Source organism: Polypterus senegalus, chromosome 4 (assembly GCF_016835505.1).
Source record: "Polypterus senegalus isolate Bchr_013 chromosome 4, ASM1683550v1, whole genome shotgun sequence".
NCBI lineage: Eukaryota > Metazoa > Chordata > Cladistia > Polypteriformes > Polypteridae > Polypterus > Polypterus senegalus.
In genome coordinates this window covers 157,275,067-157,301,854 of record NC_053157.1, presented here as the reverse complement: position 1 = coordinate 157,301,854, position 26,788 = coordinate 157,275,067, and the positions used below count along the sequence as shown (strand labels likewise).

The following is a 26,788-nucleotide window of genomic DNA, read 5'->3' as shown; positions in this document are numbered from 1 at the left end:
AAAAATCTAAAGGATACCTTCAGTTGACAAAACCTTCCACGAAGAAATGGAGAGGTATTTAACAGTACATTTGAAAATGTCAAAAGACTTTATAGACCTTTACACTTACTTTTACCACATTGCTAATTCTTCTACTACTCTGGAGTTGTGGGCTTGAATTAAGTCTTTTGTGGTGTGTATTTTGCTTGTTCAGTTTCCACTTGTTGTTCTAAGCAGGTCATTTGCTCTGCCGCTACTGGTTTAAGAAAATGTAAATGTACATTTAAATGTGTACTTCAGAAGGCTACTATGTGACGTTAACATTTCTTTTTTTTTTTTTTTTTTTTGAGTTATGGGAAAGGCGTACAAAAGAGTGTGGCTCCATTGCGGTGTGTGTGTGGGTTTTTTTTTTATATATATATAATTGAGAAACAAATGGTGTACTTTTATTTTCATTAAACATTCTGTATGAAATATTGGTTCTTTTTCAGCAGTCATTTTTGCAATATTTCTTAGTACCTGACCTTATTGTGGGGGAATGCTGATCATCTGTGTATCTTTGAAGTGCTTTTTATTAATGTGACAGCTTTCTCTTTTCATTGACTTTTTATTTTAGATATATATTAAATGCTTGAACGTTAATTTATATGGAATTATGGAATTTAGTTTTCCATTTTGACATTTTTTTTCTTTACAAAGATGACAAAGATTAAATACAATATTATAAAAAAAATTGAAATACTGAAAACTTTAAAACTTGAGAGTGTGAATACTTTTTTGCAGACACTGTCTTTGGTTTTATTTCCAAATTATAATCTTTAAAACTGGTGCTCTCTAGTAATTTAGTCAGTTACATTTTTATTACTTGTGGGTCATAAAGTATATTAACTAAAGTCAGTAAGCAAGCTATCAGTTCTACTCTAAATACATTTTGAATTGGTGTCCAGAAGGCTTGTAGGTGAAGTTATGATGTTGAAGTACACATGCTACTGCTGGTTTTTTTTTTTTTTGGTTTTGTTTTTTTTGTAAATAGTGAATGAATTTTAGAATTTTTTGTGAACCATCATTAGCTGATTAAATGAAGACTATTAAACAATTTTAATATTTTAGAGGATACATAGTTACCCATAATATTTATATACTGTACAGTCCCTCTTAACTGGCCTCGCATTAGCCACCCGACGGATTAATCGGCCTGTTAAAGTAAAAAAAAATTTTTTTTTTTTTTTATATAATCCTGAGTTCTTCTTTATATTATATGTATGCACTTCTTTCCTGGAAGGTGAGAGGTATTTTAAATCCAGCAAACAACAAAATAGTGTTCAGATTAAATAAAGTGCAGTGTATCAAAATTCTTCTTTAAATAAATAATCCATTAAAAAGATTGAATTAGTGGAGTTTAAAATCCATTAGTAAAAAAACAAGTCCTTTAAAAAACAATGCAAACGAGGTTAAAACAATGGCTGGAAGCGGTCTCTTAAAATCCGAAGCACGGTACCTTCTTCTTTCTACCTGGCAGTTCCCCTGTTTTTCCCTTTGGGCCTTGCAACAGGGGAGTCGCCCTACCTGCAGATGAAGCTGCCTTCCACACTGGTCTTGTAACCTTCTGATCCCTGGGTATGTCAGGCTTTATCCGGACCGAGACTTGGGTTCTTTCCCCAGCAGCCAGGGTGCTCATGCTGGGGCTAAACCAGCCCAAAGCCTCCATGACTGCTGCTGCCTTTCGATGGCCAGTCGTCTTCAATACAGGTCACTCCAGCGCCCTGATCGCTCAGCTGGAGCTACTGTTTTCTTCAGCATCACGAATTCCCTGGGAATGATCGGCCACACATACCACGCCCCCTCGCTAAGTGTGGCTATTTATTTAAAAAGTGGCCTTTTTGACTTGAGCTGTGGACCTGCTACACCACACTGTCTAGTCGTTGTACAAAAAAAAAAAAACCTTGTGTGCGAAATGGTGGATGAAGCCTTGTGGATATGGTTTCTTCAGGAACATCTATGAGGTACGGTACATACCTTAGAAATATTTTTCTACATGAAAATAGGTATGCGTCTGATTAACCGGCCAAAACGGCAACCGGCCATGGGTCCAGTCCCAAGGTGGCCGATTAAGAGGGATTGTACTGTATTGCTAAATGGTTTACAGTATGTAATATTTTGCATTGTTTCAATATTTTAATATAATTTATATATTGATAAAGCTTACAGTTATGTTTGTTTTTCTTCTAATCTAGACTTTCCTCAGAACTGTGATCCAACTATACCCCTTGTTGCTCAGGAATTGATGAAAAAGATGATCCGTCAATTTGCTATTGAATATGCTTCAAAAAGCCTCCAAATTCAGGACACAAGAAATGGTTTGTGTGTGCATTTGGATTCTGCTGCAAACAGCCTTCAACAACCTCATGACCAAGATGGACCATTGGACCTCACTATAAACAGAAATCAAATCAGTGCTGTTCAAGGTAAAAGTAACTGCGTATTTAGCTCATATACTGAAACAATATTTTTTATTGCGACTGTAAGTAAAGTCATGTAGGTATGAAGTAGTTGCTTAAACCCAATAATGACTTTCTGCTGCTGAACTTTTTTTGCTTCATATCTTCAGACGAAACTGGTATTGCTTTTTATTTATGTCTTACAATGTTTGAGCATTTTTTTTTTTTTATTTAAATATTTGGTTCACATTAATAGTGTGCTAATACCTATACCCAAAGTAATCAGCAAGATCGGGATATGCTACAGTTGCCTATTTGTTTTTGCTTTTATTTCCTCCCACACTTTTTACACAAGCTGATTGCGTCTTGCTTAGGAGTAATCTTTTAGTCAAAAGACAACACCACTCTTTCAAAATTTGAGTAATGATGCTTTTTCTTTGCTTGAAAAAATGTAAATGGAATATGTAATTTTCCACTTTTAGTGTATTGTAAAATTACATGTAGGCAAAATGACTGTCAGTTGTTTAATAGATTAAATAGCTAAGCAATTGCCTTGTTTGCAGCCACAGCTTCAAACACTGTTATTACTGAGTCAATAGATAATACAAGTGTTTGTGTTTTGATAGCAGCTGATTCATGCTATGAAAATTTCTAGACTTTTTTCCACCTATACTTAATGCAAATTTTGTTTTTCCTTTCCCATGTTTTTGGTCTACATTTTATTTTTGTGATGTATAGTGAGTCACAGTAATAAAATGTCACTTGAAGTTGTAGACAGAAAATTCATTTTTTAACATTTTTAAATTAGTACTTTTATTAAAACAGTGCTGCGCATTTCTTTTTTGTTTTTGTTCTAACAAAACAGCTGATGGAGTGCTTGATCTGTCAAAGAAAACCAGTGCCACATCCTCTCTCTCAACATCAACTACAGCAGGATCAGATAGTAACTCTATATTGAGGTAAGTAGCACCCTGTCTCTCCACAAATGCCACCCCCCTCCCCACCGAGGTGATTAATTAGCATATATGTGGACTTGTTGACTTTTCCAAGTCTTAACCTAAATAAATGAAGCTGATTTCCCAGAGCAGTAATATGCACCTTTTTTGCTTTTATAATAAATGCATTGATTTTTATAGCTTCCGTATTGTTTTCTCTGAAAAACTATAAGTGCATCTTCTTTACTGCCCAATTTTAACTAATTTCTTGTTAAACCGCTTTAAACCACAAGACTAGCTTGATTTCAATGAAGATTAAAAAACATTTTTAGTTGCTTTTAATTTTTCATTGATTGTGTAATTAGTGGTTGTTTTAGAACTGTTTTTATTCTAACATGTTGTGTATACAAAACGTTTACAGCCTATTGTAAGCTAACATAAGTTATTAACTATGAACAGTTTTTTTATATACTTCATATATATGTATATATGTATATATGTACAGTATATATGTATATATTTTTATGTATGCATGATGTGTGTATGTTTGTGCATTATTCTTCTACAGAACTTGTGAAATCATTGTACAGTTTTGTTTTCGTGCATTTAATTATAGTGCACCATATTTCCAAGGGGTTGACTCTTTTATTACTTGTTCAGTGGTAACGTCACAGTTTTACTAACATTATAACTTAGTTTTATATAGTGTTGTAAAGGTTGATTTTTATAATATAAAAAGTGTGCATTACTCCAGGCAACACTTGATAAGGATATCAAGTATTCTGAGCATACACACAAAGCAAGGTCTCATAGTGCAGTGTTCTTGAAAGGGATACAATAGAAGTTGTCACCGCATGATTGACTGTCCTTCCTGGACTGAAACTATACTCCGCTATAAACAGTTAACCACCACAACTCAGAGACTTTAAACAATGTGAGAAGCAGTGATGTTACCTAAGCAAGGACTGTAATAAAGGAGTGGACCCTTCCCTTCCATTGCTGTGTACCAGTCTGTCATGCATCAGCTTACCATCGTTTCATTCCATCCACCCTAGGAGACTGCAGAAGGATGACTATGTGGAACGAAGCGCTGAGTTTTCTGAAGGTTTGCTTTCTAAAGCATTGAAAGACATTAATTCAGGAGCACTGGACGCTCACAAAGCAGCCATACTTTACGGCATACCTCAGAATAAATTACTTGTTCGATTGGACGCCTTAGCTGAAGGAAAACTGGTCACAAAGAAAAACAACTTGCAGGATATAGGCGATGACCACATCTCAAAAAACAGTGACTCTCATCTTGTCTTACAGAAAGTAGCCTCATGGGCTCAAGCTCAGGCAGAACGTACAGAACAGGGAAAATTCAACTTAATGGAAAATTCTGAGTTGAAGTTTCCAACAGCTTCCAGTTACCTCCACCAATTAACTCTACAGAGGATGGTTTCTCAGCTAAAAGAAAAAAATGAAAATCTTCATTTTGAAAATTTAAGCAGTCCTTCTGTACAGTTAAAAATCCCTCAGGTACGAGTAAGTTCTGTGCCCAAACCCCAGTCTGATATTTCCAGTTTTGTGGATGTAATGTATCAAGTGTCTAAAACTACATTAATGCCAGAAGGCCAACCTCTTCAAAAGCTTAAGACTATTCTCCCCAAGCAAAGCAAAATAGAATGCGCTGTACCTCTCGCCCACTCTGGCATTGATTCTTGCCTGTTACAAGGCGACCTTTCTCCATTGTGTCTTAACTTGAAGAATGGCTCAACCGATGAAAGCTTGGATGATATGGATAGGAGAGACAAGCAGCCAAGGAAAAAACGTGGTCGTTACCGGCAGTATGACCATGAAATCTTGGAGGAAGCCATATCGATGGTGTTAAGTGGCAAAATGAGTGTCTCTAAAGCACAAGGAATTTACGGAGTACCACACAGCACTTTAGAGTATAAAGTAAAAGAGAGATCAGGAACACTGAAGACTCCTCCGAAAAAAAAACTCAGATTACCAGATAGTGGTATATTTGGTGTGGTTGATTCAGGGACAGGTAGCTCCAAAAGCTTGTAGATTTGAAATTCAAGAATTCAACTTGAATACTCAAACTGACAAGAAATATTCAAACAAACATTTCAAAAAACACAAACATGCCTTCTTTAAAAAAAAAAAAAAAGAAAAAGAAAAATATAGGTAATTCAGGTTTTCCACTGTGGCTATAAATATATTGTGGTGCACTGTTAGTTCATTATGTAAGATCCTTACATTTTCCAGAAATATTCAGGTTTAATTTATTATAGAGAACTTGAGCTTCTTGGAGCATTAATGATTGTTTATGTGCAGCTTTTATTACTTTTTTTTGGGGGGGGAGGGTGGGGGAAGAGGCTGGGATTAAACAACCCATGCTTAAAGTGACTTACTACTGAAGCTTAACACTAATTTGTAAAAGCTGTTGGAACCTTTTTGATTATACTATGAAATGGTTAGTCAAAATTATAGATATTTGTCATTTTTAGGGAATAAAACACTACCTGTTTTATGCTATTTATTTTTAAGAACAAGATCAGCAAGAAATGCTAATTATAATTAATTGATTTTAAAATGTAGACAGTACAAGCAGTAAAAGAGGAAACTCTAAAAGCACTCCTGTTTTCAAACGTAAGTAATTTTTAAAGAAAAATTATTTAACCCTATTGTAGTAGGGTAATTTGTATGAAGCATCTAGTTACTTTTGTTTAAAATGCAAGATGTAATGGGTAAGCTGGAATGCAAAATGAAGCATGTTCAAACTGTGCACAGAATAAGCTTGAAAATGGTGAGTTTTAGTGAATGTGTGCTGGTTTATTTTTTTAACTATTTATTTATGAAGGCTTGTCTGACTCCTACTAAAACCTCACTTTAAAACTTTGCTGCTGTAACGAGAATTTTTTGCATTTGTTCAAATGTATTTTTTTCCATTGCATGATCATTCTGCTGAAACCAAATTTTATCATTCAGGGTCTCATCATTTCACTTTTCATTAAATCAGTTTTGATGCTATTTTAAACACATTTGTCAATGGAAATAAGATATCTGAAAATTGAGTGTGTCATTTAGGATGGAACAGGGATTTTTACTTTTTTGCAGAAAAAAATATTGCTTTGTGTAATATTGCTAGTTTGAAACTAATAAAGTTACAAATTTTTGACTTCAAATTTTAAAAAATGTAAATTAAGCAATGATTTTAATTTTTTTCAACCTGAAGCTGTAATTACAAAAACTTGTATTTTGAGATGTGTCTATTTGGGAATAAATAATTTAATCTGTTAGCTTTATTTATTGACCTGCATTGAAATATAAAACTCGTTTTCCTATCTTACACATGGATTTTACATAATCACACTGTCGTGGTTGTTTTGTATGTTTCATTTAGTTGAAGGGGTATTCATTTATTTGTGTGTGTATAATAAATATATATATATATATATATATAAAATATACACACACTCTCACAGAGGCAGCCTTTATTCAGTTAGAGTACGTCCTGCTTAAATGATGTTCTTAAACTTATTTGAATGTTTCATAGAACATTTTATCACAATACAGTGCCTCTGTTTTTAGAACTATAACTCAGCAAAATGTAACCATATTCTGGTAGCTGTTGACAATTTTATATTAAATTGTATAATATCGTTAACTGACTTTTAGTTTACAAGACTTTTCACCATTTTTTTTATTGCAGTATTTTTGTCTGTACTCTTATGTAATTTCTGACAGCCTTTTTTGACAGAGTTAATATAAACTGATTTGTAAGTTATTGGTTAAATTTATGCATAAATCAATTGCACTATGATTCATGAATTATTTAATATTTTCTAATTATATCTAACTGTCTTGTGTTGTAAATGTACTGTATTTCTGTTTCCCCTTTGTTTAAAATCTAAATCTGTATGAATTTGTTTCGTTACTGTGTTTATAGTTTGTAATTTGTATGGAAGCACTTTGATGCTTTTGCACATAAAAGAGTAAAAACAAATTGTATGTGTGTAGTTTTTTTGGTATGAATTTGCTGTTTAAAATATTTAAACTTACTGAATCTATGGTTTTGTTTTAAAATTATATTTGCAAAACTAGTATACAAATATTTAGGTAAAAAAGTTGATAACTCCTTATACTCTAAGTGATTCCTTAAGACAAGATTAAATCAATTATAAACTGTTTGATTTTATGCAGAATTGTGCTTGTGATATTTAAAAAAAAAAAAAAAAAAAAGCCTTCAGCAGGCTATATTTGTCAAACTACACCCTGTATTTAGTAATGGTTATATCATTCCTATGTGGAGCAGTAAGGGAATGTTAATAACCAATTGTTGATTCTGTTGTTTGTTTGTTGCAAAAGTGTTAATTTCTGACAGTATTCAGGTAACAATTATGAGTTTATTAAATAATTTAAAAATAACTAGTGAACTCCATGCCTTATGTAAAATCATATAAAAACCACAGTTTTACCATTTTGTCTAAATTTGTTAAACTAAACTTTCACAGTAGCATATTTTCTGTTTATCTCAGTCAGCTTTGTACACATTTTTAAAATTTGTGTTTTTTAGATTTAAAAATCTGTATTAAGTGTATTTGCAATTTACCAAGTTTTGCTTGAGCAGCAGATTATTTTTAGCATTGTTGGAATGAAAATGTATATTCTAAAAGTCCTGCATTGAATTATAATTCAGCAATTATATTGCGGTTCCATTCTTAAACTATTTCCTAGTTACAGAAAATGATTTTTGATGCCTGTCTTAACATAGCCTTTAACACTGCTTTTAACTATCATGTATTTTGACTTCCCTAAATTAAATACATTTCCCGAATACCTATGACACACATTAAACACCTGAAATTATTATAAGTTAGTTTTTGGAAGTTTGTAAAGGCTCAGATAAAATTGAATAAACTATTTTATAAATGTATTATAAGCCAACAAGATACCACAGATAAGTTTACTTGAAGTAATTGAGCGTTCCTTGATTATACACACAGTTTAGAAACATTAACTGGTTCATGTGGTTTATATTATAAGTTTTTAAAGACAGTGTCTCTATGAATTTAAGTAACAGCTTTAGCAATTCTATAATGCTTTGTCAGGGCTGAAGTATTCACGTGCTTGTTCCAGGTGGCAACACACAAAGTATGAGCGTTGTTGAAAGCACCCTTAGTCAAAGAAGTCAGTTTTTCATAATGGGAGGCATAGTGAAGAGATTTAAAGCTGTCAGTTCAGTTTAATTACTCTACTGTAAACACAATGAAATATTTTGAAAATCTAGATGCCCATGTCACGACCCTACTTTAAGGGTATCATAATACTCTGAATAAACACGAACAAGTAACAAATTCAAACCCTTTTGAAGTCAAATTCATTTGTGAATACTGTAAGTGTATGGGGATCATTTTTGATAACTGGTCTCTAGTCTGTCCCACTCACGAATGTGAGTTTGCGTCATGACGTCTTTGTAAACACCAAAAATAATCATCTGCAGTAAGTGTTATCTCAAGTGTTGGTACTTTATGTTTTAATCTTGGACCCTCTTTTTTTCGTCTTCTGCTGCTTGCACTTCTAGCAAGAAATTTGTCTCACTCTCAAGAAAAAGTATTTAGGTAGTGGTTTTGGCTGGATAGAAGTGCCAGCTAATAGTATTGGAACATCACTAATAGCTTTTGAATACAGTTAAGGAAAATCACCATAGGTATATTAAGCGTATTATTGTGAAGATTGACCAACATAAATGTGTCCCAGTATTGTTGCATCCCTAATGCAGAAGTCTCTAAAATATATTACAGAAGGTGGGTAGAACACAAAGTGGAAAAAGGTATAAAAACTAACATACATAGGCTCGGTGTTTGTATTCCCCAGATTTTTTTTTTTTTTTTATGAAGAGAGGAGATATGTGTCTATTTTTCTCTGGACTGCTTTTCTGCATAAATTACATCTGTGATTATTGTTTTAGTAACCGAATAAAACAGTGGTGTAGAATACTTGCCAAACCACATTGATCACTTTGTTCTGTTTGTTTCTGTAAACTTCTCTCATCAGTAACCCTTGAGTAAAACCAGACATCTAAGTTTCAATGCCAATAGAAGCAGAAGCAATCATTTTCAGTTAGTATTTGATTTTTGTGAAGTACTTTTTCAGTAGTGCCTGAGCCTCTCAGCAGTTAAAGGGTGTTAATTTTCCCTGATCTCTTTAATTATGCATCCCTGTACTCCCTGTATATAAATCAAAATATAAGAAACATCGCAATTTACAGTTTGACGCAAGTGACTGCCCATTTGTCTGAATACTTGTATGGCCAAAATGCAGACTGTGTGTATACTTTTACCTTTCAAAATATTTTCTGCAGATAGAACAAGGCTTTGGGGGAAATTGCACAAGTGCAGAAAAGGTTTATTCTAATTGTCCTGATGCCTGAACCTAAAAATGACAAAAAGAATGAACATATACGTGATATTTAAATAAAATTAAATGTTTCCTATCTTGTTCAAAGACCATTGTTTCTGATAAACATGCTTAGTTGAGAAAACAATAGAATTTCTAAAGAGTGATTCTGCTCACAAGTCTGCACAGTTTCTGATTCTAGTGGAAAACAGTTTGTTTGTGAACAAATGTGTCGCAATAAACCAGTGCAGTTGGGATCACTACTGAAGAGCTTCTCAATGAAAAGCATTCCCTTAGCTATTTACATGTTTATCAGAAAAGAGCTGCCTTCAACATTTTATATTTAAAAAAAAAAAGTGTGTGTTGATTTATTGTCATTAATCAAATAACCCTTTTCCTGCTAACATTATATTAATCCTTGTATCTTAAACTTAGAAGTCTAGTATCATTTTATTTTTTCCACTGGGTTTCTGAATTCCATTCATAATATTGGTACCCTTGGCTGAAATGTTACCTCTTTGCTCTCCTTTTCCCTAGTTTAAATAATTTAGTTCAGCTTCTAGTCCCAATTCTCTTTCATGCTACATTGATTCCAGTTTGGCTTTCTAAAATGTTCATTGCAGATTCGGAGCTCTATCCTATGTTAAGATCACAGCCATTCATACAAAAGATCCTGATTTTTTTTTTTTGTTTTGTTTTTTGTTAGAAACCGATACTGTGAAAAGGCTTTCTTGCAAATTCTGACCCAAGGTTCAGTGTGCAAAACTGGAAACGTATATACTTGTTGGTTGTTCTTTTTTGGGGAAAGTGTCTACGTAACCTGCCCTGTATTTTTTTCATTTCCATGGAGGTTGCTTGCCTAAGCATCATACATGACTGCTTTTAGTTGTTGCAAAAATTTCAGCACAATATTCCCTGTTTACTACCACTGACACTTGCTTCATGAATTGTCAGTGTTAATGATGAAAATTTTAATTGGCAGCAATCATAAACCACAAATGAAATTTTAGTACATAATAGATGCCCTAAGTTCCTGATTGATTGGGATTTCTAAAAATCTAAATTCATAGACCTTTTTTTAATCAAAAGATTTATGCTCGAATACTTCAGTCTTGGAAACAAATTTTAACTGAACATTATTCCTCTATGTGAATTTCTTTCAAATACAAAAATATTAAATTAAAATATTATTTTAAGGTATAAATTCCCCACCAAGTAGTTTTCATTTAGGATAGTAATGAAGTTTAGAATTGTAATGGTTGTTGTCTATCATTTTTCAATCATCCTAATTACCATGTGTGCCATTTTTTAATGTGTGGGATTTATTTCCTTGTTAATGCATTTGTGCCAGTTAGTTGTGTTGTGACAAGTTGTCCTGGCTATAAGTATCCCTGTTATTTGAGGAGTCTATATGTTTCATTGCAGTAATCCATAGTATGTGAAGAACAGTTCAGCCTCAATTACCTGAAGTTCAAGCTAATCAAAAAAATAAAATTAAAATTGAACTAATCAAAAAATATCAATATAATGTGACAATACTGTGTGCTACTTTGAATAATCTAAAATATATGAGTTTTCTTAACACTTTCTTGGTCACTGCATAATTATGTGTTCATTTTTTGTAAGTCTTTTCTGTTATTCTACAACACAGACAATAATAAACAATAAAACACTTAAATGAGTAATGGTCTGTATGTAAGTATGTAACATTTGTGTGATTGTTTTCACTTCAGAAATGTGCCACTATTGAATCATTCACATCTGGTTGAAATAGTATTTTTTTTTTTTTCTTTTTTCAACCAGTTTAGATATGAACAGTTGTCAGACGATAGTTGTCTAAGAGGTGAAGCTGTATTTTTTTTGAGCAAAATCATTTGCATTTGTTATGGTAGAGGGATACATGTTCAGCCATTATTCTCTTTATGAACTTTTGACACTTGATAAAATTCATGTCTGCCCTTTTGAAATTTTATTAATTTCTTTCAATGAATGTAACGGCTTATTGGCTTCTAGACATATCAAATTTGCTGCACATGAAGCGTGTGCATAGTTTTTTCCCCACACATTCCCAGCGATGAATTTTCAGTGTATTAGGTTTGTAGCATACATGATTCACAGCAGTTCAGGAGATGGTGTACATTAACATTCATTAAAGGAATATTCCAAACAAAAATATGTAGTTTGTAGTGATGGTTGAGAATTTTTTTTAATCTGCCCCTCCCAATTATTAATTTCTCAAGAGTCCTGTTTTCAGTTCTGAATTAATAGTATTATGGTAATGTGTTTCCTGTTTGTGATGCGCACTAACTTTTTCAATAGTATTTAGCATTATTTTAACACAAATGCATGTGTTTTGATCATATGACTAGATAATGGATGTGTGGGCTATGATGTGAGTGACACAAGTTTTTACTTTTTCCATGGACATTTATCATATTTTAAATTGCTGTGCTTAAAGTACATTTAAGATCATTAGAGCTCCATTATTATATTCCTACCATTTGAACATAATTCACTCCCAAATTATTAATTCTTGCTGTACATTTGCATTGTAAGAGGAATGTTTTCATCATTTCGTAATTTGAAAATTCTACTGCCCTCAGCCAACCAGAAGAAGTTCAAAACAAAATTATAGAAATTGTCTAACAAAATATTAGAACTCTGCTTTAAATTGTATTTATTATAAAAGCTACAGTACAGGAATACAAAAAAGAAAAATCACAAACAACTTTTCACTTTGTATTTACTCATCCTAGCAGTCAGCCCACACAATTTAAGGTTAACCATTCATCCATTTTAATTAACACTATCACAAACTTCTCTTCCCAAATTAAGAGCCTGGGTGTCATTCTAGACCAGTTTTTCCCAAACTCGGTCTTGTTGCACCCCTGTGGCTGTAGGTTTTTGTTACAACCAGATTCCTAATCAGTGACAACACCTGATAGCACTGATTTTATTTAATTGGCTGTTTTTTTTTTTTTTATTTTATTTGACATTCATAAAAGCTTAGCAGCATGATTTTTACATTTATAAGATATTTAGAAATATTTCTGCTTTTGCTATAATGCTTAACTCTCTTTTGTTGATTTCATTATACTTTGCCCTTTCTCAGTGCAGTTTTTCCCCCTTCGTTGTATTTTATTAATGGCAATTTAAAACGAGCAGATCAGACAACCAGGCAGAAAACAATGAATAATCAAAGGCTTCAACTACTTTAGAGTCAGACCCACTAATTAGTAAAAATTGGATTAATTAAATAATTAGAAGACCTAGAAAAGCAGAATGAAAATCAAGATGAAAATACTGTTAAAAAGAAAAAATACATTATTCCTATAACTGCTTGGTACATTTTAATAATTATTATTTTTTTTTTTTTTTTTAAGCAAACTTAGTTTTGTAATGTCTATGTTGTTCCCTAAACACAGAACTTGGGAATATCAGTTCACTTAATTAGCCCAGGAGTCCAATTAAAAACAGAATCTGGTTGGAACAAAAACCTGCAGCCACCAGGGTTCACCAGGACCCAGTTTGGGAAACACTGTTCTAGACAATACCTTCCCTTTTTTTTTTTTTCTTTTTTCCATATACTGTAAATGTTTCAGAGATGGAAGGCAGTCCGAGAAACATTTCTAGACTTCCTTTTCTTACACAACAATACTGTAAAATGGGTTAATGCATTAATCACTTCTTGAATAGACTACTGTAATGCCATTCTTTTTGCCATCCCTAAAAATGTATCCATCACGTATGCAGGATTCTGCTGCTAGTGTCATCTGTTCTAAATCCATTGAATACATTACATCTATTATCTCCCAACTTCACTGGTGCCCAGTTTACTACCAAATACAATACAAAATTCTGCTCTTAACATTTAAAGCTCTCCACAGTCTTGCTCCTCCCTACCTTACTGATCTCTTGTAGACTTGCACTCCCTCTCGTTCACTCAGATCCTCATCTGCAGCTTTACTTTCTGTATGACACATCAAACTGTTCTATGGGAGCTAGAGCATGGTCTCATAGTGCCTCTCGTCAGCTAGACTCAATAACACAATTTTAGACTGTCATCAAAGCATATCTTTTCAAACTGACATAATTATGAGTTTATCACTGTTAGTCAGTTACCTTCTGTATATTTATTGCTATTTGATTTTATTATCTTACATGTTTTTATCTTTATTACTGTTGTTTAATTCATTGCAAGGTGATCTTGAGTGCTAAGAAAGGTACCTATTCAATAAAATGTATTTTTTATTAGGTGAGGTGGAGAATTTTGTAAGTCATTTCAATATTCAGCACAAGTCATTAGAAGATGGTAATCCAGCTAAACTACTTCTCATGCATGTTATACATGCATCAAAGTGTGCTGTGCATTTGTCTTCCACTTATAAACTAAAATGCTTATACAGTGGAACCTTGGTTTGCGAGCATAATTCGTTCCGGAGACGTGCTCGCAATCCAAAGCACTGTATATCAAAGTGAATTTCCCCATAAGAAATAATGAAAACTCAGATGATTCATTCCACAACCCAAAACTATTCATATAAAAATGATTAATACAAAATATAAAGTAAAAATACATAAAACAAATTAACCTGCACTTTACCTTTAAAAAGAATCATGGCTGGCGTGAGTGAGTTTCTAAACTCATGTGGGATTCCACGCAACGGGACGACACACGGAAGAGTGTCCCAAAGCAATCGCAGCCTCTCAGTGCTGTAGCAGTTCGCCGTATAAGTGCATCCAAAAAGATCGCAGACATGCTATAAGCGCCGCCGTCGATGGGTGATACAAGGAACATTATAAAGATCCTGCTACAATAAATAACAGCGCTGTTGCTGTTTCAAGCTGAATAAAGCTGGTGGTGTTAAAGTACTGAGACTCAGCTTCGTGTTTTGGGGCGCAAGATGGGGACTCGCACTTCACAGCGCATACACACAGTCACAATGCTGTAGTAAACAGTATACGCTCATACGGATGTTGACTATATGAGTGAGGCACATAGACTTAGAGGAGACAATTGCCCTCAAGAGAAGGGAGAGAGAGAGAGACGTGGGTGAGTAAGAGAGACGTGCTGCGTGCGAGAGAGATGAGAGAGAGAACCATCATCAGCTCAGTTGTTATCACATGACGCTCAGCAGAAAACGTGTATCCATGCTACTCGTTTTGCAAGACATCGCTCGTTTATCAAGTCAAAATTTATTAAAAAATTTTGCTCGTCTTGCAAAACACTCGTAAACCAAGGTTCCACAGTATGTTTAAATCGGGTTTTTGTGCAGGTAGTTTTATGTACAAATTTTAGTATGATAAAACATTAGCATAACTAACATTTGTACAACAGAACTTGGGCATAATTTTTTTTTCCTTTATCTTTTTATTTACGGAAGTGAGGCCATGATAACCTGAAGGTTTTGTTCTCTGGAATTAGTAAACTATTTCAACATGCATCTGGCCCAGTTGCCTCCAACTGAAGTCTGTGAAAAATTCCTCCACTTTTTTCATAATAAAATTAAAGATTGAAGTAATTCAACTAACATAACAAAAATCATCCATTTACATTTTTCCCTGTCTTCCAACTCCATCCAGCTCCTTTTCTGACTTTTCGCAAGTCACATCAGCATTTTTTTTAATGATGTGCTTTGTAAGATGAGGCAGACTACATGTATACTGGACTTCCTACCACACTTCTTAAATTATATATAAGTTTGGTCTTGATGCGGACACTTTTAACAGTTTTTGGCCTATCTCTGACTTTTCTGTCAAAAGTACTTGTGTGTTCTAGCCTCCTAGCTCACCAGTTATTTAACATCTAATACATTGATGGAGTCCTTTCATCAATGACATAAGGTTTCCGTAAGGTTTCACGGCTGTGAAACTGCCCTGCTTCAGGTAACTGCTTATAGTTGCAGACTCCGAACAAACTAATTAATTCTTTTAGACCACAGTGCACCTTTTGACACTTTCAGACATGACCTAGTATTCAGAATGGACAATTATTCAGGGTATCTCTGGAACTGCCCTCCAGTGGTTTCAGTCATACCTGACTGATAGGCCGGAGTTTGTTAGTCTTGGTAATAGGTCCAGCTCAGCACAACTCGCACAAGGAATTCCTCAGGGCTGTGCCCTCTGTTCTTCTGTATCTATATGCTTCCCCTTGACCATATTTTTAGCTTTGGACTGGTTTGTCATTTTTCTTCAGATGATACTCGACTCTATTTCAAAGTTAAAAGTGAAATTTCATTAGATATTTTTCAGCTCACAACTAGCCTCAGTGAAATTAAAACCTGGATGGAGCATCTTTAAAATTAAATTGCAAGAAAACTGAACTCCTTCAAATTGGTACTCAAGCATAAGTTAAGAAAATGAGCTCCTTTTCAGCCACTCTTGACTGTGATCTCATTAGACCTTCTTCTAATGCAAGGAATCTTGGTGTCATTTTTGATCACTCCCTTTCCTACTCCACTCGCATAAACCACAGTAAGAAACTTTATTACTTCTCCAGTTCATTCAAAACTCTGCTGCAAGAGTCCTTACATAAACCAGCAACAGCGAGCATATCACACCACACCCAATGGTAAAGAGCAGGCTTGATTTTTTGGCACGTTCTTTACTTGCCATGCAAAGTGATGTGAAATATTGTCAGCAGCGACTTTTGTCACTTTTTTTGTGAAAGGCAACATTTCATCATAACCAGCTGTTCCAAGTGTCTGATATAGAAGCACAAATTGTCCGTATACAGTGTGCACAGCCAGCATCAGTTTTATGTAAAGAAAGCAGGAGATGGAACATTGTGGAGGAAAAAATCCACAAATTAATACAGCTCACTTGCATTGTGTTCACAGACACAAGAAAAGCCCACCGTTTATTCTCACATTTGCATTCATTGTCAACTTTGTGAGTGAGCCACCATCCACTATTGTGCTTTTCACTTATGGCTTGATTGTTCCATCAGCTATGTGCCACTTGGCATGTTCTTGCTTCCACATGTCAAATTCATGCTGTGTACTTCATAGCCCATGTTATATGAAAAACGTTGCAATGCCATTTCATGCTAGTTTATACTTTTTTTTTTTTTTTTTTTTTTAAACTGGAGTGCCAAACAGTTTTCAGGTTTGTTTTACTATCTATAATGAAGAAAATAAATCATGTGAGAGATGAAAGGTGTGATATTTTTTCATTAATTATTTAATAGTTGTCTGCTGAAGACAGACAAACACACATCTGGGAAATAATATTCGGCAATGTCAATAACAGTGACAGGCGACTATTTGTCGAGGTAAAAATAATACACAATTTTCAGCCGGAGAAGACGGACAGTGATTCACATCTGGGTACCAACGTTCAGTGGAGTTGCTTGTGGCAGTAATAGAGGTTCCTGTCAAAAAAATACTTTCAATCGCAATTTTGAAAAGAATTTTAGAGAGGGTACAGCAATGTGGTCATTTGAAGTACAGCAAAAGAAAAGTTAAGGAAGGACAGGATTTATAAGTACAATGCCAACTGGTATCTGATGTGGTACTTCTAGTTTTAAGTGAGTGACAGTTTTTTGGGTGAAAGAACCATTTTGTTTAGAGGCGGTTAAAACAGAATTTCCAGACTCATTCAAGCTACCAGAAAGGCCACAAATACTGAAATAACAGTTATACTGTGATGTATAGATTGTGATTTCCGAATTTACAATGTATCTGGATAGACTACAGCAGCAGAAGACAATGCTGGGTTAACATTCTGGGACACATTTATCACCAAAAGTGGATGATTAAAGATTGGAAAAATGTTGCCTGGTTTGAGGAATTGTGATTTTTGCTACAGCATTCAGGTAGTGGGATCAGTAATACAACAAAAGTTTGCAGGACAACCACTATCTGCTTTGCATAAATGAAGGACCACAAACTAATGAAAATAAAAGGGTACCTGCACTGTGCAGTTAGTCCATTTTACAAAATTTGAAAGTAACCCGTGGATGGATAAACTTACTTCCTGTTGGTGAGCCAGCTTTGGATTATGTTTACTTTACCTTTATCACTTACATTAATCAATTTTAGTAATGTGAAAAGTATTGTTGAAAAAGACTACAATAAAAGCATTATAACTGGATAAAAGCTGTAACATTTTCATGGAGGAATTCCTTTATGATTACTCATGTAAGTTTAGAAACTTTATTATGTCAGAATGCTAACCATTTCGACTAACCCTCAAATCAATCCAAAATTGAATGATTCATTCACTCACTCACTCACCAACTCCACAGTAAAAACACTTTTTCCCTTATGATTAAAAAGCTGAAATTCGGCAGGATGATGCATCTCAAGTCACTAGGCATCTGCTAAGATACATAGTGGATGGATAGGTACCTACTGGCGCATAGAAAAACTCAAAAATGCCTTGACAAATTTAATTCAAATTGGGTGACAATATACAAAAAAAGAAAACTAGCTTACGTTATTTCTCATTATTTGTCAGTAAAGAAACTGTAATGAGTGGACACTGTATCCTTTTTGGCTGCTTGGAGAAATGGGGCGTGCAGTTCATGCAAATGAATGCTGCAAGTAGAATAGTGCCACTGTGCAAGCTGATGCTGTGATTGGGCAGAAAACTGGGAATGGTGTTGAGTGAAAAGCTGCAGTTGCCGTACACAGGCAAAAGAGACTAGATGGTGATCTGCATAAGAATTGAAATAGAGGAAGAAATAAGGCAAAACCCTAAGATGTGGTTTAGCAAGTGGCCTCCTTGGGTAAACACAGTACTCCCTATCCTGTTGGCTTCTTATTAGTCCTCATACTGTGGCATAAAATTCTTTGAAATATTAATTTTTGAGGGCTCTTCTATACATAAACATGGAGATAATGGAAGTGTAAAGAGGGCTAATCCTTAAGTTTTTAAATATAAGTTTATTTTCACATGCTACTTAATCAAACAAATAGTAATTTGACAGAACCATTTACCTCAATCAGTTCAGATAAAGCAAGAAAATTAAAAATGCAAAAGGAACAAAACAAGATTCAATCATGACTGAAAAAAGAGAGACAAGGAAAGAAATCTTTTTTTTTTCTATAATAGAAATAATAGAATGAATAATAGTAAGAAAGTTAAGCACATGCCCTGCATGTTTAATTTAAAATAATATTGACACATTCTTACCAAATATTTAAACGGTTTTATGTGTATCCTTTAAGAGAGTGAGAAGAGTGACACTCACGTGTGTCTTTGTGGCTTCACGGTTGTTAAATATCACTGGCAGAAATTTTGGATTTTGAAACGCATATACAGTAATGTTGTATTTGAGTCTTACTATTTCTCACATAATTGCATTTGTAAAAGTAATTTGGCAAATGTAAATAGAATTGCTAACAGGTGACTGACAGACTTTATTGGTCCACTGTTAGATTTGAATATAGCAAAGTGGTCTTTGGTGCAAACTTTTAATTTGAGGACCAGTGCTCTAAGAGATAGGCAGTTAGTTTATTTGTTGAAATTAAATTTTCAGCTTTCTGTTCTGTTATCAAAATAAAGGCATATAGTGTGGTGCAGTGGTTAAGGCTTTGGATCTCAAATCCTCAAGTTGTGGGTTCAAATCCTGCCACTAAAACTGTGTGACCCTGAGCAAGTCACTTCACCTGCTTGTGTCCCAATTGGAAAAACAAAAGAAATATAACCAATTGTATCTCAAATGTTGTAAGTCTCTTTGGATAACCAATTGTATCTCAAATGTTGTAAGTCTCTTTGGTAAAGGCGTTGGCCAAATATAAATTCAAAATTTCTAAGGCAGTGTGCACAAGAAAAGGTACAGTTGGCAATATAATATTTTAATTTGTGAGATGACATTGAAATCTGGGATTTTATATTTTCTTTTCTGTCACAAATGTTCGTAAAGTTTGTGTTGGTAACTTTTGGAAGGATTTGGCACAGTAGATCACGGCTCACATTTTTCAAATTCACCACTGTTATACATAGTACATGAAGACTTTTGTGTTATCTAATAATCTGAAATAGTAGATAGAGAGACTTGAGTTTCTTAAAACCTTCAACTTTGTTCTCAATAAATGCTGTATTTTTTGGCATTTTAGAGCTTGAATCCTCTAATTAACCCAGGATATGTTTCTATATGCTCTAGTCACTTTTGTTTTAAAAGGGGTTATAGAATCAAAGTTCTCTTTCAAGCCCATATAATTTTATCTCAGTTGATCTGTTCTCCATAATTAAGTTTACATTTCTCACAATTTAGTACCATTTCCGTTTTAAATGCAGGATTAAATTGTGAGTCAGTATAAACTTAATTTTGCGTGAACAGGTTCATGTAGCTGATGCACCCATGGCAATGTTCACCTGGGAGGACCGACACTTAACGATGACAGGAGGTACAAACCATATTGCGTCTCACTGCAGCTGCCTCCCCAGCGCCCATCTCACAAAGACAGCCAGGCAGCCAGCCGGCCCACCATGCATTCCTGCTGGCGGTCCAGCAGCTGCTGCTGCTGCTGCAAACAGGCACAACGGGCAGCAACAGATGTTTTATGTAGATTTATGTGTGAAACCATTGCTTTGTGTGCTTTTTAGAAAACTGAGGTTTTTGGAAACAATGTTATCCCTCAAAGAGTCTCTACTGAACATAGACTGTTTATGGTGCTTCCTGATAAAAGAAAATGCTTCTGCTGGTATCTGTTTAGATAAAAAAGAAAACAAATTTTGAAATCTTAACTTGCTGTTGCTCGGAAGGTGCCTGTTATAATGTGATCGTGGCTCTGAACTCTCAGGGTAACTTGTTTTTGTATAATAAACTAGATAAAATGTTAATGCCCTGGAAGTGGAAAATAGCATTGGTTGTATATTTGATTTGATTACATTCATGTTTAAGTTGAGATTTACAAGAAATATTTTAACTGCTACTATGTAAAGGAAATCATGCTTTAAAAAAGCACCATATTTGTTTAAAGTGTTTGCAAACCAAATACATGCAATACAATAATAACCCTAATTTGAGTTAATTATTGAATTTTGCACATAACAATGTGATTGTCTGCGATTAATTGCAATTAATCACAGACAATCAATTAATCACGATGAAAAAATTTTAATTGCTGCCCAGCTCTAGCAATAATAAGTTCAGGCATTGATCTACATGTGAAATACAAAATAAGAGAACCCTGAAAATGAAGTAAAAATTCTTGCACATTATAAGATTTAAAACCTTTTTTGAGATTTAGGTTCATATAGCTGTGCCATTCTAGCTGCAGGTAAACTATTAACAAAGGGGATAACAATTCAATGAACATGCTGTTTTTGTTATTACAATTAAGGAAAAATATTGGCAGATTTACTGTGAATGGGAATAATTTTAGTTGTGTTCTTTGCTGCATTCAGATTATCTTCTTCTTAGAATGCATTTTATATTTGACAGTAACTAATGCCGTCATGATTAAAAATAAAGTGTATTTTACATAGGAGAAAGTTTTTGTTGCATCCATTTAAAGTAATTAAATGTGGAAATGTTAACATTCCTAATCATGAATGCAAATTGAATGTATACAGATAATTGCAGAGCATGAGTGGATTAATGAAATTTCTAAATTCTTCAGTTTTTGATGTGCTTACTTCTGTCTTGTGGTATCAGTAATCATTTTGCTTATTTCATATTTAATGTGCAAACCTGATTCTGTAGTCTTGTCAATCCATCTTGTTTTCTTTAGTTTAATATATTTGCTTACTAGCAGACTGAAATATAAATCAGTTCAGTATTATTCACTCTTCTCTGAGCTTGTATATTTAATGCACAGATCCATGCAAAAACTTGGGCACCCCTGGCCAAATTACACATTTTGTTCATATTTGGTTTATAATCTGGTATTGCTTAGCTTGTTAAGAAAATATGAATAATTGCTTTTTACACTGATTATTATATAATAACATATGGAAATCATATCTCGGTAGTTAACCTTGTGAAAGGCTACATCAAAGTAGAAATATTATAGATATGTACATTTAAATCCCCAGGGTGAACACTTAATGTAAGCTCCTGTGGTAGCTTATAAGTGCTTTGCTTCTGTGGGAAATATCATTGGTGGACAGTTTGGTACTGAGGGACCGCAATAGCTGCTGACTTTTTTCAAACCTTCTTAATTACCTAATGTAGTTTAGTTTATAAAACCCGCTATTTAATAAGATATGCTTTTTATACCTGTTCTCATTCTGTTCTCTCAGAAACTTTTTTCAGCTTATATTGTAATATTTTTAGAACATCAGCAAAATTGACCAGGGATTTTTAGACCTTTGGCACTTCATATTCCACTCAGTTTTTCAAATGTTTACTTAAATATGGCTACATAATGCTGAATAAATATATAGAGGTAAAAATGTCATTAATGTAGCTCATGATGTCTTATTATTTGCAGCTCCAGTTTAATTGCCCTCTGGTTAATAGAAGTAACGATAAAAGCCTACACGTTCTTGACAAGCTTGACATGCAATTAGTGTAAAGTGATAGGAAATCAAATAAGGTTGTAGTAACAGTAATCATGTTTCAAAGATTCAAATTGCAGTAAATGTCATATTTTTAATTCCTGAGGGTTTAGTTCAGTTAAACGTAGATTAGAACAGAAAATTTGAAGTACCGCCAGACAAGCACTGGCCATTTCTGGGATAGGTTTTAAAACTTTGTGCAGATAAAAGTGGAGGTGTTAGACCAGGGGCCTCATGTATAAATGGTGTGTACGCGCAAAAATGTTGTGTAAGCCTGTTGCCACGTTCAAATTGCGATGTATAAAAGCTAAACTTGACATAAAGCCACGCATATTTCCACGGTAGCTCATACCTGCCATACGTAAGTTCTGCACTCGGTTTTGCAGACTGGCGGCACCCAGCATCAAAACAGTGCTACTGTTCATGTGTGGTTAGCCTTTCATTTTTAGATCCACATCCCTGAAGCAGTTTCATCCCAAGAACTATAAACACACTCAATCAGTCCATCAAGTGCTCCTTGTAGAACTGTTTGTACTTATTAGTACAATCACCTCACTGTAAACTTGCACTACAGTTATAATATTGCACAACCTGAACCACTATATAAAGTGCGTAATTACATTAGATGCTGATAACATTTTTAAGATGAGATGCAGCAAAATATGTTATACAGCTAAAACTGTATAACAGGCTGCAACTAATAATTATTTTGGTAGTCGACTAATTGTTCAATTTATTTTTCGATTAGTCACGATTATTTCATGCCTGACTATTTTGATGCCTGCGACCTGTGGTTGCACATCCTGTTTTGGGCTCCAGTGCATGTCTTGCCTCATCTGCTCACGTCTGTCAACCTGTAAATGTCACCCTATGTCTCTGGATTAACACGATTAAAATTAATAATAATCAAATTAAAATAACAACCAGTGAAACATATGAATTAAAAAATAATCAGTTTTTATATTAGTGTGACCATCACAATAAAAAAAGAAATACATTAAACAGTACAAACTAAAGTGCACATAGTCTTTAAACAAAAATAGTGCATTTAACTTAACTAAAAAGTACATCGTTAAAACTGAAATGTTTTTCATATTTTAGTAATAAATGACAAAATGTAGACATAAACTATGTAATGTGTAAAGCCTGAAATAAACATTTTCACAAAAGGTTCAAGGATGATACAGTAGCTTCCATGGTGCATCGGTAGGAATTGCTGACATATAATCAAGAGTCCCCCGGTTCGATACTGACTGCCTCGTATATTTACCGTTTTGAGTAGTGAGTTGCTGTTATCATATGTAATATTATACAATAAACACATACATTTGATTTGCCTCTGTAACAGCCACTGTAAATGTATAGTACTTGTAAAAGTTGCTTTTTTTTTTTTTTCTTCACTTTTATCCTCTCAGTCATGATCATAGTACATACTACCACCACCCCACTCAGGGATCTGACGTGGTTACTTTTTATCTGAAACTGGGAATAACTAGATGTGAGTGGTGTTTTGAGACAATCGAACTGGAAATTCTCTGATCTGGATGGATAAAAACTGAAACACAAACGCTGGTAAATCTGCCTTATTCTTATCTCACCGTCACTTGATTTTTTTTATTCAGTTTAATTGAGTGTTCCTGCTTATGCTGAATTAGTAGTATGCGCCTTATGGCCTGTGATGTCAAAGCCGCACTGACAAAAAAACAGAGACATAGGTATATATGATATTTAGAATTATTCATTTTATGACCTTATAATACAAGCAAAAACATTGTGGCACGGATGCAACAGTGACCACGTTCCCCCACAAAAAAAAATATCTTGCCCATTCTGCACAGGACTCCAGGACATGCAGAGGAAAGAATGATCCTCTGCAAGGTGAGCCATGAACGCTCTTCTTTTCTCAGTGGACCCCATACATGCCTTGCATAGTACATGTGATTTGATCGCTGCCAGGTCAAGCTTGTTATAGCACAAGCAACCGTCCACTTGCGTGCTCCTGCTAGCACTAAATAAGCTCACGCTTCTGGTGTCAGCACGCAGCACTGGGGGGGGGGTTTGGGTGGGAGAAGAAAGAGACAAATATATGTGACATTTTGAAGAAATCATTGTATGATCTGAATAGAACCAATCACAAAACATAATCGCACTAATGCAATATTATTTGAAAACAAACAGATCGAGTATAAATTTGTTACTTGTAAAAGTTAGCTTTTTCACTTTTATTTTCTCAGTCTCGTTCACGTCCTCCCTCCCCTCCTGATCTGACCCTAACTAACTAACAGCACCAGCATAAATTCTTAAGAGACAGCGGCATCACAGCACCAGGATGTTTGCGTTTCAGATACTCATGCATTGTGGTGGTTTCCGTGCATTCAACTTTTTTTCTTTTTCGGTGAAGTGTGAATTCTACGTACGCATGGCATTATGCATGAGGCCCCAGGTGATTTAAATCTGTTGAATAAATTAGAATCTCCAGGGAGCATGGTTAGGCAGAAAGTTTTTTATATATATACAGTGGAGGAAATAATTATTTGACCCCTCACTGATTTTGTAAGTTTGTCCAATGACAAAGAAATGAAAAGTCTCAGAACAGTATCATTTCAATGGTAGGTTTATTTCAACAGTGGCAGATTGCACATCAAAAGGAAAATCGAAAAAATAACTTTAAATAAAAGATAGAAATTGATTTGCATTTCATTGAGGGAAATAAGTTTTTGAACCCTCTAACAAAAAAAGACTTAATACTTAGTGGAAAAACCCTTGTTTGCAAGCACAGAGGTCAAACGTTTCTTGTAATTGATGACCAAGTTTATGTTGGTCCACTCCTCTTTGCAGATCATCTCTAAATCCCTAAGGTTTCGATGAGCCATAGGTTTTCTATTGGATTAAGGTCCGGAGACTGACTAGGCCACTCCATGACCTTAATGTGCTTCTTCTTGAGCCACTCCTTTGTTGCCTTTGCTGTATGTTTTGGGTCATTGTCGTGCTGGAACACCCATCCACGACCCATTTTCAGTTTCCTGGCAGAGGGAAGGAGATTGTCGCTCAGGATTTCACGATACATGGCTCCGTCCATTTTCCTGTTAATGCGATTAAGTTGTCCTGTGCCCTTAGCAGAAAAACACCCCCAAAGCAAAATGTTTCCACCCCATGCTTGACGGTGGGGATGGTGTTTTGGGGGTCATAGGCAGCATTTTTCTTCCTCCAAACACAGCGAGTTGAGTTAATGCCAAAGAGCTCTATTTTGGTCTCATCAGACCACAGCACCTTCTCCCAGTCACTCTCTGAATCATTCAGGTGTTCATTGGCAAACTTCAGACGGGCCTGCACATGTGCCTTCTTGAGCAGGGGACCTTGCGAGCCCTGCAGGCGTTGTAATGTGTTTCCAATGGTTTTCTTGGTGACTGTGTTAAAGAAGCAATCAGAACCATTGACAAGAAAAGCCCCAGAAACATTTTGAAAATAACGTAACCTGATTGTCAATGTAATTGTTTTGTCACTGTTGTGAGTGATGAGTTAAGACAGGTGTTGTCTAATTGAGTAGAATATATATATACTTACAATGAAACAAACAATTTCTACTTTATTTAAAGTTATCGATTTTCCTTTTGATGTGCAATCTGCCATGAAATAAACCTATATATATATATTTCTTTGTCATATACAAAATATACATATACACATATATACATACATATATATCTACATATATGATTGTCAATGTAACACACATATATACACACATATACATACATACACACACATATATACACACAAATACATATACATACATATATATATATACATACATACACACACACATATATAAACATATATATACATATACATACATATCTACATATATACACACACAGCTATTTCATTATCAGTGCAATACGCTGTTTGTTAAAACGGTTGACTCCGCTCTTACGTGCAATAACAAATCAAATCATTCAGTTGTCTTTGCTCATATGTCATTTTAGAGCTGGACGCCTGGCATCTTTTTGGCCACAAGTTCGTTTCTGTTTGGTGTGAGGTTCTGTGTTGTGGAGATTCTCAGGATGGATTGCAGGTGCTCATCAGTGAGGCGACTCCTGTGTGCTGTTTTGTTAGTCTTTATCACTGAGAAGAGCTTCTCACACAGATATGTGCTACCAAACATGCACAAGGTTCGAGCCGCATGTAGACGGACTTTTTTTGTTCTTCAAAGTCACCAAAGCGCCGTGCAAACTCAGTGCTAATAACTCTAGCTTCGCAATAACTTGCAGCATCATAAGGTAGACTTGATTAACGCGTAAGTGTTCGGCAAGGCAGCTGAAGCGCTGCATTATGGGATCTGTAGTTTATTGTGTTACCAGCGCTTCATATACCCGGCTTTAATAACAATAATACAGTATATAAAATGATCTCGGGCGGATATAATTACGCCGGGCGGATGTGGCCCTGCCCTTGAGTTTGACACATATGGACTAAATAGAACTTGAAAAGATATATTTTTCAAATGTGATCGCGCAATTCAGATAGAGTTGACGCGCACTACAGCCTGCATGCCTCAATGAGTCATCCTCCCCTCGCTCTTACTTTTTTACC

At 34.7% G+C, this 26,788-nt stretch overlaps 1 protein-coding gene across 8 annotated transcripts in view; it reads left to right on the top strand.

Annotated features, from left to right (window-relative positions):
• The window catches only part of lcorl (ligand dependent nuclear receptor corepressor-like), a 159,994-nt gene that overhangs the window by 91,224 nt on the left and 41,982 nt on the right, over positions 1-26,788 (top strand). For 4 of the 8 annotated variants that reach the window (XM_039751550.1, XM_039751549.1, XM_039751548.1 and 1 more), the window contains 2 exons: positions 2,214-2,444; positions 3,283-3,376. In XM_039751550.1, the coding sequence (XP_039607484.1) occupies positions 2,214-2,444; positions 3,283-3,376 (325 nt within the window). Of the gene's footprint in view, positions 1-2,213; positions 2,445-3,282; positions 3,377-4,407; positions 7,586-26,788 lie in introns of those variants that run through there. The other 4 variants (XM_039751555.1, XM_039751554.1, XM_039751553.1 and 1 more) reach the window with 4 other exon arrangements.